Source organism: Pygocentrus nattereri, chromosome 22 (genome assembly GCF_015220715.1).
Source record: "Pygocentrus nattereri isolate fPygNat1 chromosome 22, fPygNat1.pri, whole genome shotgun sequence".
Taxonomy (NCBI): Eukaryota; Metazoa; Chordata; class Actinopteri; order Characiformes; family Serrasalmidae; genus Pygocentrus; species Pygocentrus nattereri.
The window spans coordinates 34,430,396-34,447,938 of record NC_051232.1 but is presented as its reverse complement, the minus strand read 5'-3'; the positions used below and the strand labels follow the sequence as shown (position 1 = coordinate 34,447,938).

General features: G+C 46.4%; 2 protein-coding genes across 7 annotated transcripts in view; one reads left to right on the top strand and one right to left on the bottom strand.

Annotated features, from left to right (window-relative positions):
• Window positions 1–4,221, top strand: part of map3k4 (mitogen-activated protein kinase kinase kinase 4) — a 65,032-nt gene extending 60,811 nt beyond the window's left edge. For all 4 annotated transcript variants that reach the window (XM_037533033.1, XM_037533031.1, XM_037533032.1 and 1 more), the window contains 3 exons: window positions 388–494; window positions 1,465–1,644; window positions 2,671–4,221. In XM_037533033.1, the coding sequence (XP_037388930.1) occupies window positions 388–494; window positions 1,465–1,644; window positions 2,671–2,691 (308 nt within the window). In that variant the 3' untranslated portion in view covers window positions 2,692–4,221. The remainder of the gene's footprint in view (window positions 1–387; window positions 495–1,464; window positions 1,645–2,670) is intronic.
• A 988-nt stretch (window positions 4,222–5,209) lies between these two features.
• The window catches only part of agpat4 (1-acylglycerol-3-phosphate O-acyltransferase 4 (lysophosphatidic acid acyltransferase, delta)), a 15,870-nt gene continuing 3,536 nt past the window's right edge, over window positions 5,210–17,543 (bottom strand). The window contains exons 2-10 of one of the 3 annotated variants that reach the window (XM_037532717.1): window positions 16,680–16,895; window positions 13,033–13,202; window positions 11,706–11,867; window positions 10,254–10,407; window positions 9,356–9,458; window positions 8,138–8,213; window positions 7,294–7,492; window positions 6,930–6,955; window positions 5,210–5,823 (exon numbers count right to left, since the gene is read on the bottom strand). In XM_037532717.1, the coding sequence (XP_037388614.1) occupies window positions 6,945–6,955; window positions 7,294–7,492; window positions 8,138–8,213; window positions 9,356–9,458; window positions 10,254–10,407; window positions 11,706–11,867; window positions 13,033–13,202; window positions 16,680–16,857 (1,053 nt within the window). In that variant the 5' untranslated portion in view covers window positions 16,858–16,895 and the 3' untranslated portion in view covers window positions 5,210–5,823; window positions 6,930–6,944. The remainder of the gene's footprint in view (window positions 5,824–6,929; window positions 6,956–7,293; window positions 7,493–8,137; window positions 8,214–9,355; window positions 9,459–10,253; window positions 10,408–11,705; window positions 11,868–13,032; window positions 13,203–16,679; window positions 16,896–17,543) is intronic. The other 2 variants (XM_017686866.2, XM_017686867.2) reach the window with 2 other exon arrangements.

Genomic DNA, 17,543 nt, shown 5'->3' with positions numbered 1-17,543 from the left:
GTCCATTTTATCCAAATTATCGATGTTCGTCTTAAATCTCTCTCTTTACCGTTTCGTAGCTACTAGCTGGGCGAGGCTGTTGTCTGTGTTGCTATGGTGACCAGCCGTCTGCACTGATCTTCAGGGTTAAAGGGTGAATCAGCAGTTCTACATTAACTCCAGCGTTTAAGACCATTTACTGTTAAACTGTGTTGAAGGATCAGCAGAGCTTTATTTTACTGTATCTTATCAGTAACCGTTCATTTTACTGAGCCTCCATCGATTAAACTGATCCAGCTCCAACAGGGCCACAGACCGGCTAGCTGGTGTTCTGACCCCACAGCCAATGACAATTGAGTTTTACCCGTCAGTGGTTTTCACCACTTCTCCGAACTCTTTCTCCATCAGCGTACATGGCTCCCGAGGTCATCACGAGGGCGAAGGGTGAAGGTCACGGGCGCGCGGCTGACATCTGGAGTCTCGGCTGTGTTCTCATCGAGATGGTCACTGGAAAAGTAAGAGTTCTTCCACGGTGTTGGTCATTTACATTTAATGTCACTCATTTCACATCGTCAGGTCATTTGAGGCTCAGAAACAACCCAAAAAAAGGTCAGAGCTGAAACACCTTCAGTACGAGTGGATCAGACACAGCAGTGCTGCTGGACTTTTTAAACACTGTGTCCACTCACTGTCCACTCTATTACACACTCCTACCTCGTTGGTCCACCTTGTAGATGTAAAGTCAGAGACGACAGCTCATCTGCTGCTGCACAGTTTGTGTTGGTCATCCTCTAGTCCTTCATCAGTGGTCACAGGACGCTGCCCACAGGACGCTGCCCACAGGACGCTGCTGGCTGGATATTTTTGGTTGGTGGACTGTTCTCAGTCCAGCAGCGACACTGAGGGGTTTAAAACTCCAGCAGCACTGCTGTGGCTGATCCACTCAGACCAGCACAACACACACTAACACACCACCACCACGTCAGTGTTACTGCAGTGCTGAGAATGACCCACCACCCAAACAGTACCTGCTGTGTGAGGGTCCATGGGGGTCCTGACCACTGAAGAACAGGGTAACAGAGTATCAGAGAAACAGATGGACTACAGTCTGTAACTGTAGAACTACAGAGTGCAGCTATACGGTCAGTGGAGCTGATAAAGTGGTCAGTGAGTGCAGAAACGAGGAGGTGGTCAGAGTGTTACACCTGACCGGTGTGTGTGTGTGCGTGCGTGCGTGTGTGTGTGAATGTGCGTGCTGATTGGCTCACAGAGAGAACCTTATAGAACCAAGTTAGAGTCTGAACCTTTTTGTTTTCTAGATAAAGAGTCCAAAAGCGCACAAAACTGGAAAAACCCAAAGTCACAGCATAAGAGTGTGTGATCTGTACAGTGTCAGAACCTCGTAACTCCGAGGGGGCGGATGGTCTGCTTTTTCCTGTGATGTTCCTCAGCCTCACGCACACCTCTCCTCCTCTCACTGTTCAGAGACCGTGGCACGAGTACGAGCACAACTTCCAGATCATGTATAAGGTGGGCATGGGCCACAAGCCCCCCATCCCGGAGAAGCTGAGCACAGAGGGGAAAGATTTCCTGACCCACTGTCTGGAGAGCGAGCCCAAACGCCGCTGGACTGCCAGCGCACTGCTGGACCATCCCTTCGTCAAGGTGTGAGACCTCCTCCCTCTCTAAGAGTGCATACTAGACGCGTGTCCCTTCTTCTTTTGGTGACTGTCATGTTTGTAAATTGCAAACTTAAAGGGGAAGTCCACCGATTTTTCAAAATTCCTCCGTAACTCAGTCACTCTGAGCAGGTTGGTGTGAAATGGTTAATTGTAGAGTAACGTATCGGAAGCCAGACGTGTCACACAGGGTCCAGCAGGTCAAGCGCTGCTATTCGTTGATTCTCTCAGCATTTTCTACATTAAACTAAAGGCGCAGTAGATCAGACGTGGTCTGTACTCAGCTAACATTACAGGCTCCCCTTCCAGCGTGAAACCCGCGAGCTGATCGCGTGGTGATAAACGGATGCCTGGTGTGACTAATACTGGGGAAAGTTTCATTTCTTTAAAAGTGTAAAGATGAATCTGAACTTTATCAGTGCCCTCACTGCATGTGTGGAGAGGAACCAGTGAACCTACATGTGTCTCCTCACCCTTTCTAGATAATTTACTGATTAATCTGAAATAATACGTTTTCTTTGGGGACTATTTTGCCTCATAACACCCTGCATGTATCCCTCCACCGTAAATGGGTTTAATAAAATAAACAAAATCGTCTAAAAGACCAGGCAGGACAAATCCTCTTTCTCTTATTCAAAAAAAGCATTGATCGATAGATTAAGTATAAAGGTAAGTGATGAATACGTTGTGAAGCTACTGTAATAAAGTGTCCAGCAGGTCGGTGTAAAGGCCGTGTGAGGCAGGAACCATTAGTTTAATCATTCAGAACCAGTTCATGTAGGAACTTTCTGTGAGGAGCTTTTAGAGGGAGACGTCTGGTTCCCATCACCACCACTGTGAAGAAAGCTGAACCACTGCCTGCCAAACCACTCTGAGCGACTCTGTTTACGTTACGCTTAGTTATTGAGACATTTTGAAAAATCTGTGGACTCTTATTTTTCTGTGGTGTCAGGCTGATGGCTGATCTTTCCACCTGCCTGCGTTCACTCATGCCTTTCTCTTTGAATTCCAGGTGTGCACGGACGAGGAATGACGCGGGAGGTGGCTCTGCGTTCTCTTTACGTTTACAAAATGCTAGCACTACTGTGTACGGTATTCTCAAGGAACTGTGGTCTCATTAATGAGTGACGACGAAGGACTGTAAACCCCTCCGGCGACGTACCGCTTGGGAGGCGTGCGAGAGAGAAAGTCTTATATGTACAGGTAGTAGATTAAAGGGCAGGTGTGTGTGGAACGAGGGCGACGGTAGCAGGCAGGAGGAGGCGTGATGTACATACTGTAAGAAAACGTTTAGGGTTTATCTTTTGTATAAAGCTAATTGTAAAGCCACTTCTGTCTCAGTGGAGGCAATGAATTCAGATTAACAAGCAACAAGGAAAACATTTTGCGCTAAGGAAACAAGAACAAACAAAGGGCACTTTTCCGGAAAGCTGTTGCCTCAAAGCACAAAGGACGCGTGCGGCAGTCTCAGAACGGAGAGCTTGAAGGGCAGTTCCACCTGCAGAATTCAGCGTTTGAGACGTAGACAGAGGTTCAGTATGAAACGGTCCCGGTGTTTTCTACTGTGGTGGTGATGGGAACCAGGCGTCGCCATGACTACAACACAGATATAGACACTTTATTCGCCATCCAGAACCACCAGAGAACCCACACGAGTCTTCTTTGGAGACTATTTTGCTTCACAGCACCCTGAGTGTTATGTATCCCTCCGCCATGAATGGATTTGAAGGCCAAAAGCTGTCTCAGATATCAGGCACTGTGTTCATAAACTCTGTGTGAGGAGCTTTTAGAGGTGGACGTCTGGTTCCCATCACCACCACTGTGAACGGTTCTGACGGAGAACCACTCTGAACAACTTACATCTTAAACACTGAATTACGCAGAAATCTAAATAAAGAGATAAAACAGTGGATTCCCCTGTAATGAAATCGCTGCTTATGAGTTTATAACTGAGTTCATCCCCGACGGCGTAAACCTGAGTATGAGTTTCGACCTCAGGGGCAGAGAAAGGTCTAGAGTCAGTGAAGGGAAAAGGGTTGTTTGTTCTCTTTTTAATATGTATACAGTGTTTATTTGGCCTTCGCTGCGCAGCCCGTCGGTGAGTTGTATTCAAGCCTGTACTAAGTGATGTATTGGTCCACCTCTCTAACCGGCCAATGGTGTGCCTTCAAAATCGCCAATGAGAGCGACTTACTCTCTGCTGCTGAACACGGACACAGACCATCCCATTCCCACAGAGGCTTCATTTAGATTTGTTAGGCAATCAACCACCCCATCCCTCCTCCCCCTCCCCCCCAGTCCTCTGTTCCCCATGATGTCTGGACAGAAAGCTTTCAGATCTTTTCGGTTCGATTCCAGTCTCCGTTCTCTTCAGCTCAGGCCACGTCCACACGTCCCCTCGCAACCATTTCAGCCGATGACCATCGCGTTTAACCGTGTGTCTGAACCCTGACTGTGGAGACCCCCTCCGGTCCAGGCATCAACCTTTCTGGTCCTCTGTTGTTCCTATAGTGTTTGCAATGTAAAGAGATAATAATTAATAAACAGATCAGTTTTTAAAGAACGGCCTGCAGCGTCTTTTTGAAACGCCGACTCTGTCCTCCATCCAAACGTGTCTCCGCTGCTGCTCACACTGCTGGGAGACGTGGCCCAAATCGATCTGGCTCTTCGAGTGTGAACAGCAAAAAAAACTAACAGATTTTTTAAAATTCTGGTTTGAGCCACTTTCATAAACGTGATGGGTGGAAACGTCTGTCTGAACAGTCCCGTGACAATCCAACTCAATCTTCATCATTACTTTGTGCTCGGAAAGAATCCTTCATGCAGCGTCATCAAAACGCCTGTTACTATGGTTACATTTCACGTCTTTCATTCAGGAGGATGAGCAGCACAAGCGTGGGCAGTGTAAACAAGTAAACAAGCCACTTTCTAACAAGAGAAGCCAAACAAACTGATATTTCTCTTCCTTTTTCTGCTTCCAAAAGCCCAGAGATTCACTATTTTACTCTCTTCTCTCTGAACTTTGTCCAGTCTGGTTACTTTGGTGATTAAAGCTTAAAGCATCAGTTCATACACAATACAGTTGTGTTGCTTTAATCTTGAGAAAGCATAGGGGACAGCTGTGTGTCCAGGGTAGAGGCCAGGTCAGATACAGGCTGCATTAGCCGCGTTGGGACGGGGTTAGTCCTCCGTGGGAGGCGGGTGGTGATGCCAGTTTACCTCAGGGCGTCTGCGACGTTTGAGTGATTCACAGGATTAGAAACCTCAGAATAAACGACAGAGATGGATCAGCAACTCGATTTTGACCACTCCACCTTAAATGGTGCAGCAGTTACTGAGGCAAGCCAGAGGCACCAGAATGTAACTGATGCACCATTTAAGGCGGAACGGGAAAATTGGAATAAGAAGCTGCCCACTATTTTCCCGTAGAACCCCTTTAGATCCCATTCGGGAAACCATCCAATGCATTTAGAATCAGCCACTGGTCACCTGTTGAACCATCAGGATCCTCTAAACTGTGATATCAACCCTTTAAAAAAAGACAAAACACATTACAAAAGCAGCAAACATTTAATGGTCTTCATGTGTTTAACAGGGCATGAGCGAGCAGAGCCTCCACACTTCACATCCTGTTTCCACAGGATGTGCTAGTGTTACCGGCAGGTCTGTGCGTGCGTTATTAATATCAGCTGAGCGTATTTTTATGTCTCGTTTAACAGAAGCTGACGCAGTCTGTAAAAATGACGGACCTGGCGTTTCGGACAGGACTGAATGACTGAGAAGCGCTGGTAATGATGACGTTCCCCTCCTCATGTAAACCAATCCTGTCCCAGCAGAGCTATTCCAAAGAAAATGAACAGAACCCAAATCAGAACCGGGCCCTTAAAGGGAAACGGGCCACTTCTCCCTGCGCCCATTAGTTAACCAGCCAGATTGTGAGTTCAGTTATATTGTCCTTTTTTCAGCCGGTGAACTGAAACAGCCGACCGTGTCTCGGTCCACTCGTGCTCTCGGTGTGGACGCTGATGGCATTACCCACGTCCTGCTGCCTCAGCTGGTGACCTTCGCCCTTAGTCGTTGTTATTGAGTGGAACCTCTTTGTTTCCGTAGCTGGAGCCCTTGTTGATCTCGGTCTGTCCGATCATCCAGCGAACAGCAGCTGAGGCTGAAAAGGAGGAACAGGGACATCAGCGCCTCCTACTGGCAGCTCCACATGAAACGCAGTCTGACGGTCTCTAGACTCGAGCAGTAACACAGTAATCATGCATGCAAACTCCTCACCTTCCAGTGGAATATAGTTGCTATACTACCCCAGGTGGTTGCTAAGGTGTTGCAAGGCAGTTCGGTATGATATCCCAGGTAGTTGCTAAGGTGTCACTAGGCCATTGCTATGCTATCCCAGATGGTTACCAAGGTGCATGGTTATATATGGATCCATTTTCTTTACTAAAGAACCTTCTGTTCTAAGTTTGTCGTGTAGTGAGTGACAAAAAAAGACAATCTGATTTGAGCGTCTAGACTGAGACACTTCTGTAAAAATCTGTCACATTTCAAACCTCCACCAAATGTGGTTTGGATCTGATTCACAAAAATCTGATTTGATGTTTTTTGGGGGTGGGGTGGGGGTGGGGGTGAGGATGGAGGGTTGTCCAGACTATTAAACAAATCAATCTGGATTTGACAAATCAGATTCGGGCTGTCAGTTTGGACACTTAGACGGGCAAGCGGATCTGTTTGATCTTCTCACGTGTCTGATTTTTTTTTTTTTTTTTTTCTTTTACACAAGAACTCGTTTCCTCAGAGTTCAGATTTGGACGTCCTCCAAATGTAATCAACATTCTGCCAGCATATAAAACCTAACCAAAGAAAAACCAGAGTTTGCCCCGCGGTCTCGTTTTAGGGTTCCCTGTTGGTGCAGAGATGAAAGTACAGTGTTCTGTTTACAGTCTCAGGACTCGTTCTTGCTCTGTTGATATGCGTGCCGGTACAGCGTCATGGTGCTGCGTGATCTGTTATGATGTATATATTTTAATTTATTTTAGTTGCCAAATGAAATGAAATCATTTCCATCACTTCAGTTATTTTCATTGTGCTAACCCCAGCAGTGACCAACCAGCAGAGAAGGAGCAGAGCAGAACAGAGAGAGTCCTGGACGTTCCTTTAGTCGTCTCCCTGTTAGGGGTTCCGCTCAGCACATGCACCGTCCATGCAGTTCCCTTCAAGCCTCATGCATAATGCTGCAGTGCGTAGAAGGGGAGATGATGTACTTACTCCCTCGACACTCCATCACCTCCGGACTCGAATCGTTTCGTTTAGTTTTTAAAATGCAAATTGACAGTAAACGGCAGTTTAAACAGGTCAGTTATAACGACTCTAACCACACTTCCTTAATATATTGAGTCATATGCAAGAGTTTGAACACCCCGGTCTACAGAGCCGCTTACGCAAACGGCCAGAGCCCTTACTGTGGTATCTCGGGTGGTTGCTAAGGTGCTGCTATGCTATGCAAGGTGGTTGCTGAGATGTTATAAGGTTGTTACTATGGTATCCTGGGGGGCCCAAACTTTTGCATGCAACTGTATGCAAGTTTAGTTTTACTCCCCACCCCCCCACTTCACCCCCCACCCCCCATTACCTGCGACACATAGAACAGCTGTGGTGACGACGGTGACGGCTGATCCTGAGTGGAACAGCTGCAGCAGTAGCAGGCAGAGGGGGCAGAGCAGCAGGCAGATCCAGAAGAGCCAGTTGAGCAGAGGCCAGGCTCGGCGCGGGGGGGTCACTATGGGGCCGGGGAAGCGGCCCGTCTGGCTGTACTGCTCCTGGAAGACGTCCTGGGAAAACAGACAGTAGGAACCATCACTGCCTGCACTGTAATAGAAAATGTTCCTGAATATATTCAGTGCATTCAGTATTCAGACGTCACTGCTTTATCTAAGAGTTCTCAAGAGAGGCGCGAGACCAGCCAATCAGTGGGCTCGTTAGGAACATCACATCAGTGGTCAAATGCCATAAACGTAAGTGCCGAAACTGCTGAGATAATTCAGAGTTCGCTCCTTTCCCTGAGAACAAACTGACTCCTTCTCTCCGTTAACTGAGCGGATAGAAGTTCTGCAAGTGCTGCTGCGGCTCGGGTTCAGCATTTGTAGCCACTTTGAGAAGCTGTTCCTGTCCATCTCTAATGTTCCGGGTTATGTGGTGTAGTGAACAGGGTAACTGGCTGTGGACTGATTGGTGGAGGTCTGGAATGTTGAGACAATGCTGAGTAATCGCCAACGTCTCCTACAGCTACAAACATGTTACACTGATGAGTCCTCACTGTTTTTCCAGACCACACCTTCGTCCAGTAGTTAAGCTAATGTCAGCCACCGCCCTCAAACTGCAGAGGAAGCAGAGAAATGGGTGGTACGAATCACGCCGCTTTCAAAACATGCTTCACAACGTCTTTCTCAATAAGGAAAGGCACGTGTTCCTCTCACCTTTTCCTGGTAGAGTTGGTGGAGCCAGGCAGCACATTCAGGCTCGTTCTCTGGGACTGTGTCCAGAGGAATCCGCCTGGATCAAACACACATAGAGCTGATAAATCCACACTGCAACACGCTCAACCAACATTCACACCTTGGTATGGATGAGGCTGCGTTTTGTTCATTAACCACATGTATAAACAGGAGAAATATCAAAAGGACACCACATAAATGTACACAATGTGGCCAAAAGTATGTGGACACATGACCATCACACACTTCTCTGGCTAACATCCCATTCCTAATCCATGGGCATTAATATGGAGTTGCTTCAACAGCGTCCACTCTTCTTGGGAAGCTGTCTAGATTTTGGAGCTTTTGGAGAGCATCAGTGAGGTCAGACACTGATGTTGGATGAGAGGGTCTGGCTTACAATCTCCATTCTAGTTCATTATAAAGGGGTTCGGGTGAGGTTGAGGTCAGGTCTTTGTGTGGCCACTCGTCGTTCCACATCTTTATGGAGCCGCTTTGTGCTCAGGGGCTCAGTATATAATTGTGAAGCAGATAACTGTACAATGTCTTGGTGCTGTAGCATCAACGTCACCCTTCAGGGGAGAGCCCACAAAATCCACCAAACCCAGACTTATCCGTCAGACTGACTGATAAAGAAGCTGATCCATCACTCCAGAGAACACGCTTCCACTGATGCAGAGTCCAGTGGCGGCGCTTTACACCACTACAGCCGATGTTTGGCATCACGCATAGTGATCTTGGGCTTGTGTGCTGCTGCTCAGCCATAGTAACCCATGAAGCTTTCGACTCCGTTCTTGTGCTGCAGTGAGTGATGCAACAGCGGATAGATGCTATGTGGTTTAGCATTTGGCAGCTGCGTTTGAGTGGTGAACCACTTTGTGGCTGAACTGTTGTTGCTTGTAGACACTTCCTTTTAACACATAGCACTTATAGTTGGCTGGGGCAGACCTAGGTCGAGATTTCACAAGCTGACTTGTGGCTTCCTATGGTCATGTTTAAACTAACCAAGCTCTTCAGTATGACCCGCTACACTTGTTAGTAATGAGTGTGGCCAAAACACTGAAGTCAGCAACTAGGAGGCGTGTCCACAAACTTTTGGCCATTATAGTGCATATTGTACACTTCATCAATAAATCAATAAAAACATACTATTTTTCCCCACAAACTTTTACAAACAAGTTTATAATACTGATGTCTCACCTCACGTATAAATCAGCGTGGTACTTTTTCCCATTAAGCACTCCGAGTAGGGTTGGCGTTTGGTTGTTTCTGAAATTAAGTGTAGAATCGTACACAGCAGTAACTACAGAGGAGACACAAGCTGAATCAGGGAGAGCGGAGTCCTCACACAGACTACGCACAGCACAACATCCACATCTCAGAGACTCTTACAGTTATTTACAAATCAGAGCCAGATTAGTAAAACCAGCCTTATTTCAGGCCACTTTGCTCAAAAGGGAATGCCACCCATTTTTCACCCTTTCTGTGATGAGGTGAAATGACAGTGAAGCTGACTATCATCATTACCATGTAAACAGAGAGGTTCAGAGCGGTTCTCCGTTCTAGATAAACTTAGAACTGTTCACAGTGACAGCTCCGCCCATTTGTACTTGAGTCATTTGAATGAGGTGCAATACAGCACAGCCAATCAGCTCTGCTGTATTAACATATGTCAGTTTTAAAGGCGCAGTAATAAACAGCCTGTTTAACTGTAAGGGATTAAAAAAGGCTGGAAAATTTCAAGTAGAAATGAATTCCAATTGATTTTGGAGTTTTAAACCCATTCATGGTAGAGGGATACATGATATGCAGGGTGTTGAGGCAAAATAGTCCCCAAAGAAAATTTATTATTCCAGATTTTCCATCATCAGCATTCCATATGAGCTCAGAAGACTCGTGTGGGTTCTCTGGTGGTTCTGGATGGTAAATAAAGTGTCTATATTTGTGTTGTAGTCATGGCAACGCCTGGTTCCCATCACCACCACTGTAAAGACGTCTGACACACCGAACCCTCTGAACCTCTCTGTTGACACCTCACACTCTGAGTTATGCAGAAACGGTGAAAAATCAGCCCCTTTAAGGTCAGTGATGTTCTCACCGGTTCCTCTGAGGTTCTGGGCGGTGACGCAGAAGCCCTTGGTCCGAGGCAGGAGGTGGTGCTTGAGTTTGGGGAGGCCTTTCTTCTCCGCCACCTCCATGCTGATCTTGTGCTTCTTCTCGGTGAAGCGGGTTCCCTCGCAGTACAGGAGGAACTAAGCAAACACTGCCGTTACTTGAGTAAACACCAAAACCCGGGAGACACGGTCACAGTGCACTGTGGCTCAGAGCGACACCCGGGGGTGCGCGTTTAGGCTGAAGAGTGGGGGGTGACGTCAGGAGGCTGCAGCTCAAATACAGCGATTCAAATGTGATGTTTCATGCTTTACATGTCAATATTACAACACAAAAACAAACAAGAGGAGCAGAGAATCTGTGGAGAGAATCAGGCCTAATAACTTTTTCCTCTCTGAGCTGCATTATAAATATTGTATTACAGTAGAAAAAGGAGGGACCTTGAAGGGCTTTCGCAGCGTCACAGGAAAGAAGTGAGGCAGATCAGTGCTTCTTTCCTTTTGTCATTACTGACCATAAACTCATTATTTTGGCTTTAATCAAATTTACGCGTCCAGGTCACTTTATTGCCAAGACTGAATGAGCAGCCCAGGGATCGGCAATCAAAATGCTATAAAGAGCCATTTTCACTCGTTTCAACAAAAATCTGACCACCATGGGAGCCACAACACTTCATGTCCATTTTATTGAAGCTAGTTTTACCATCTCGGCTGTAAATCTGTCTCTGCATGTGCCGATGTACTAATATAGAATAATATAAACAATCACACAGACTTTAAGCTTCAGCTCAGCTACAGCTGCTTTTCTCACGTCTCCAGCAGGAAACGTTTCCACAGCAGTGTAACAGTTTGTTGTAAAACGAGGCTGAAGTTTCTTCTCATTCTCCAGCTTCTTGTTTGAATTTTCCCGTTCCACCTTAAATGGTGCCTGAGGCATCAGAGTGTAACTCTTGCACCATTTAAGGTGGAACGGAAAAATCCAAACAAGAAGCTGGAGAATGAGAAGAAACTTCAGCCTCGTTTTACAACAAACTTATTGGACTGATTATAAACACTAATAAATCCATTCGTCTCCAAATTATCGATGTCCGTCTTAAATCTCTCTCTTTGCCGTTTCGTAGCTACTAGCTGGGCGAGGCTGTTGTCTGTGTTGCTATGGTGACCAGCCGTCTGCGCTGATCTTCAGTGTTAAAGGGTGAATCAGCAGTTCTACATTAACTCCAGCGTTTAAGACCATTTACTGTTAAACTGAGTTGAAGGATCAGCAGAGCTTTATTTTACTGTAGAGGAGGATTATTTTATTATTACCTGCTGATCTGATTCAGCTGTGGAGCCACGTGGTGCCGACCGCTGTTCTAGATCATCCATCAACTGGGTGGAATCGGACACCTGAACCAGGTTCCACTCCACATTATTAGCGTCAGGGACAGTTTACTTACCCAGAAGTTCTCTGGATAGTCCTGAATGCGCTGAAGGCTCTCCACCACTGTCTTGCGATCCTCCTCCCACTTCCTCTTACAGAAGACGATCTCCAGGAAATACCACATCCAGCCAATCACAGGCATGTAGGCCAGTTCCTTCTTCGCCAGAACCTTTGAGCTCTGAAATGACAAGTTTCTCATATTAACACATTAATATGACTGAGGTACAGTCTGAACACATGATCCTGAGATCACCAGCAGTGTGGAGGTGCTTTGTGTACAAGGCTTTATTTCTCAGCAGAAGTAGCTTTTATCCCGGAAACTCCGGGCTCCAAAAATCCGAGTTTCCCACCAAAGAATGCGATATTTACCGCCAGTATGACAATAATTATGGCAATCTTGATAAATTGTGTCACAGAATACTTTTCTAAGTGTGTCGTGGATTTGGTTGGTACTTAAAACTCTTCCCAACTGCATGTTTGATCCTACAGGGAGAAAAATTAGTCCGGTTTAATTGGATTTAGCACAGCGCAGTATATGGAATGGTAAAATCCAAATCATGAGCCCGTTTCCATATTTTTCAGTGGTGTTTAGCTTTGGCCTTAATTTGGCTGAAAGGTTGTTCTTATAGCAAAATGCAATTTCAGTTATAGCCATTTTATTAACAATGTTGTCTTACTTGTGGAACATTAATATCAGAGCTTGTAAACTGCCTGTGGATGATTTAGACCAGTCAGAAGCAACCAAACAACTACATGCTGTGACATCACAACCATGACTAACTAGCAGTGTGGCATGTTCTGAAGTCTCAAGCCTGAAAAAAGTGGATGGCCAAAATAACAGGCAAATAAAAATAACATTTTACAGAAAATAATCGCAATTTAATATCATCACAATATCGATCAGAAAAATCGCAACGAATTATTTCTTCTAAATCGCTCAGCCCCAGCGGCTCCAATTTGCCAAAGGTCAGAAAGCATATAGTGACATCGTGTATCGTGAAAACTTGTTAAAGTACTGATATCACGTTTTGTTCATATCGCCCAGCTCTGCTGTCGGAAAACAAAAACCTCGTATCTCCATGTTTGTCGTTTTCAGGGTTTTGGTTTTATTTGAAAAGGCCTGTTTTTCTGTATATAGTGTGTAAATTTCATGATGAGTGAACCAAAAGAAACGGCCCAACATGACCTGTGAAGACGTCTGGTTCCATTGACTTACATTAGAAGTGAGGGCTGTAAAGTGGCCAGCCGGGGTCTCCTGTCCTGTTTCTGTCTCACTGCGAGTTTAAAACTCCATCAAAAAGACGAGTAACTAAGAAAATCCTGTAGATCTTAGATGTTCTTACCCCGAGAACCCCGAACCTTTCGCAGAAGGTCCATCCGCACAGGAAGTCGATCTCGAAGTTGTGGTTGAGGATGACGATGGCGTTCTCTTTGCCGTAGAAGGGGTAGGACTCCGGATCCGTGTACAGCGTGCATTCAGTCCCAGACCACCACTCCAGCAGCGCCACCATCTCTGAGCAGGAACAGCAGAAGGATTAAATCACTGTTTGAATACCACGGTGGGCGGTTACGGTCAGGGGAGGGTCAGCTGAGGTGCCACGGATAAGCAAACACAATGTTGCGGGTCAAACTGACCTGTTTCAAAGTTGAAAAATACACGTTTAGTCATTTTGAAGCATGAAGCCTTTTCTGCTGGATGGACAAAACCAAAACTAAACGTCCTGATGAGAGGGAGTGAATTATCACCAGTCAACCCTGATCTGTGAGGGTGAAAACTCAATATTGAGTAAATTGATATTGTTTGAGCTGCAGATGATGGTTATGGAGAAAACCTTCGGTGGTTAAACAAGCTGTACATTGTTCTGCTGAGAGTCTCTGGATCCTCTGAGCTTTGAGCTCATTATGAAGTCAAAATATGAACTGGGTTGCCAGATTGGGCAGCTTCCAACCTGTTTGTTGTGTATTTCAGTTGGATTTGCCGGAGGAAGAGACTCTGGAGGGTGGACAGAATCTGTCGGTCATTTAATTAATAAACTGCAATACTTAATAATGCAGGTGGAATCTGAACAGGCCACCCTCTTCACATCCAATCAGTTATTGAAACATTTTACATTACATTTTACATTAATAATGAACTGCTACGTTGTTTGTTTGACAGTTTTGAGAAGAATTTGGCCTTAAACTTTGGTTTAATCCACAATGGGATACCAGCAGGGTGTGTAGGGCAAAACAGAAGTAATTCACCACTAATTCATTCCATATAAGCTCAGAAGACTCGTGTAGGTTCTCTGGTGGTTCTGGATGGTAAATAAAGTGTCTATATCTGTGTTGTAGTCATGGCGACGCCTGGTTCCCATCACCACCACTGTAAAAACCAGTTCACACCAACTGCTCTGGATCTCTCAGTTTAGACTGACCTATGCAGGAAATTTCAAAATTTGGTGGAATTCCCCTTTACAAGCTCATGATTCAGAGGATCCGGTGAGATTAGGTGGCGGAAAAATGTACACAGGATATTGAGTTTGGAACAGTTTTGTTCCTCACAGGGCGTGTCAGCGGATTATGACGTCGAATTTTAAGGTTCCGTATCGTGAAGAACCTAAAATAAGATTAAATAAGATTTCTGTATTTACTTTAATATGTATTGTTTTTGTGATGTCACAAGAACCAGTGCGTTTACATTCATCCTCCCATTCGTGTGGAAGTTAACAGAAGCTTTTCAAGCTCGGACTGCTTTTTAAATGAGGCACAGCCAATCAGAACAGACCTCATTTACATACATGAGTCCTGAAGGCACATTAATGAAAACAAATTATGGCTGTTTTTCACACATAAAGCCTCACAAACGTTCTACGTGGAGCTGAGAGGCTACAGAAAGCTGAAATATGGGATATAAGCTGGTGTGGGTTGCCAGGTCCACGCTGTCCTGAGAGCTGCGATAAACTGCCCACAAACTAAACACGCATTTGCATTGATAGGACAGCAGGTGAGGGTGTGGAGGCGGAGCTGTTCGCCAGAGTCCAGCGTAAAGCCGAACGTCGTCTATATGAGCGATTCTGACGGGAACGGCGAGAGGAAACGTTCTAGATATAAACCCACTTCCTCTTTCTCTGTTGTCCTCGGTGGTTGCACCAGTGTCTGGCAACCATCCAAACAGGAAATGAAATAAGAGAGACTGGGAAACAGCGAACGGTCTCAGGGAACGCAGTCGGCCTTGAACTCATTCAGCTCCTGCCTTCAGAGAAAGTGTTCTGATGCAGGGTTCTCGTCCTTTTCCACCTCTGTGCCGTCACTAGAACATACGAGAGGAACAGTACTGAGCTCTTGATTCTGTTTTTCACTGATTTTTATGAGATAAAGTGCCGTCACTGGCCTGCTAAGCACCACTCGCTGCTCCTGAGGCCCATGTGTCAAACACAAGGCCCAAGACTGACCACAGCTCAGACCACAGCTCAGACCACAGCCCGTCTAAAACGCTGTGCCGGCTCTGTACTGAGGAATGAGTCAATAGCTGTTAACCACCGCAGCCGTCTGGGTGTGGCTGCTGTCAGTGGAGGAGCTGAGTGTACGGCCCTGTCCCATTTCTCATTTCCCCCCTTGTTCCTGAGCTACAGGGCAGTGGTTGAGATCTTCCTCTGAAATGAGACCCTCTAATAAAAGAGCATCACTTCATTAACAGCTACTAGCGCCGCTCTGTAGGCGACCCTGCCCGTCTGCAGGGACAGCAGAGGAGGGGAAAGTTCAGCTCCTCACTGCTGGGCTTTAGTTCCTCCTATGTTGTTGCTAGGGGTAACTATGGTATCCCAGGTGGTTGCTAAGGTGTCTTTTGGTCAAGCAGAAGTACCACAGACGATAAGTCAGTTTTTCATTCGTATGGGAAAAAATTCCAAATTTAATGAAGATTGTACGGAATATAGAAGCCTGAATCCCACAGTGGAAAACCTCGAGCTAGCAGTGCCGACGTCTCAGCCACTGAACTTCCCGTTCCACCTTAAATGGTGCAGCAGATACATTCAGGCATCGGAACTACTGCTCCATTTAAGGTGGAACGGGAAAATGCTCAAGAATCTGGAGAATCTCTGACTTCAGCTTCACATCACTGAAGAATTGGGGGGGGGGGGGGTGATAATAAATAACTGCCCCCCTCTTTGAAGGCGGAGGATCCCTAAATGGAAGTAGGAACCATTTAAGCTGCGGAACAATTCGGTTTTATTTACCGTGCAAAATCACCAGTGAGCTTGTCTTCTGGGTTTATCTGAAATCTCAGATGATGCCGTCACGTTACCTGGTTCCCCTGGAGTCTGTGAACTCCTGTGAACTCCCATAATGCCTCTGGTTCTGACATCACAGTCTCAGGCCCATCACCTACCTCTTTCCCCGAGTTCTAATCACTCTCAGCTTTTACGGAGTTACTTTTCCTTTGTACTCTGGAGGTTGTGCCGTTTGCTCCCCCCCTTGTTTATGGACTCTGATCTGGGTTTGTTTGTGTACCTGTTTCTTGCTCTCTGTTCTGACCTGGCCTGGACCACTGACATCACCCTTTTTGCCCTGTTGTAAATAAAACTCACGCGTTTTACTTCCACAAGCATCTGGTTCATCAGCCTAAAGAGAAATACAATTTCTATTTTGCTGCACAGCGCCCTGCATGTCTCCCTCCACCATGAATGGAGTTGAAGTTCTCTAAACTCTCATAAAACAGCGTCTCAGTCATCAGGCAGTGAATTCAGAACCAGTTCATGTAGGAACTTTCTGTAGGAGCTTTTAGAGGGACGTCTGGTTCCCATCACCACCACTGTGAGGAGCTTTTAGAGGGACGTCTGGTTCCCATCACCACCACTGTGAGGAGCTTTTAGAGGGACGTCTGGTTCCCATCACCACCACTGGGAACGGTTGTGTGTTTACATCTTGACCCTTTAATTATGCATTTTGAATTTTGGTGGATTTCCCCTTGGAAAGGCGCCTGGAGAGGCGGTCGGCTGTGGATACTCACGGCTGGAGACGCAGTAGGCCAGTCTGCAGTTGACCCTGCGAGCCAGCTGTTTGTTGATCCACCACAGCGGCAGCATGCAGAGCTGCAGGACGTTGATTATGAGGCCGCTGACCAGGAACACATAACAGATGACCAGGTGACAAAGGAACTGAGTCTTCAGCAGCCCGAAGAATCCCATAATTACCAGTGTGCAGCCTCACGTTCCTCCTCAGTCACCTGCAGAGAAGATAAAGAGCTCGTTCCAGTTAGACTGACAGCAGAAAAGCACACACACTTCTGCTCTTCGTGTGTTGTGCTGGTCTGAGTGGATCAGACACAGCAGTGCTGCTGGAGTTTTTAAACACCTCGGTGTCGCTGCTGGACTGAGAACAGTCCACCAACCAAAAATATCCAGCCAGCAGCGTCCTGTGGGCAGCGTCCTGTGGGCGGCGTCCTGTGGGCAGCGTCCTGTGGGCAGCGTCCTGTGGGCAGCGTCCTGTGACCACTGATGAAGGACTAGAGGATGACCAACACAAACTGTGCAGCAGCAGATGAGCTGTCGTCTCTGACTTTACATCTACAAGGTGGACCAACAAGGTAGGAGTGTCTAATAGAGTGGACAGTGAGTGGACACAGTGTTTAAAAACTCCAGCAGCACTGCTGTGTCTGATCCACTCGCACCAACACAACACAGACTAACACACCACCACCCCGTCAGAGGTGGGGTCCATGGGGGTCCTGATCACTGAAGAACAGGGTAACAGAGTATCAGAGAAACAGATGGACTACAGTCTGTAACTGTAGAACTACAGAGTGCAGCTATACGGTCAGTGGAGCTGATAAAGTGGACAGTGAGTGGAGACACGAGGAAGGGAGTTCCTTCTA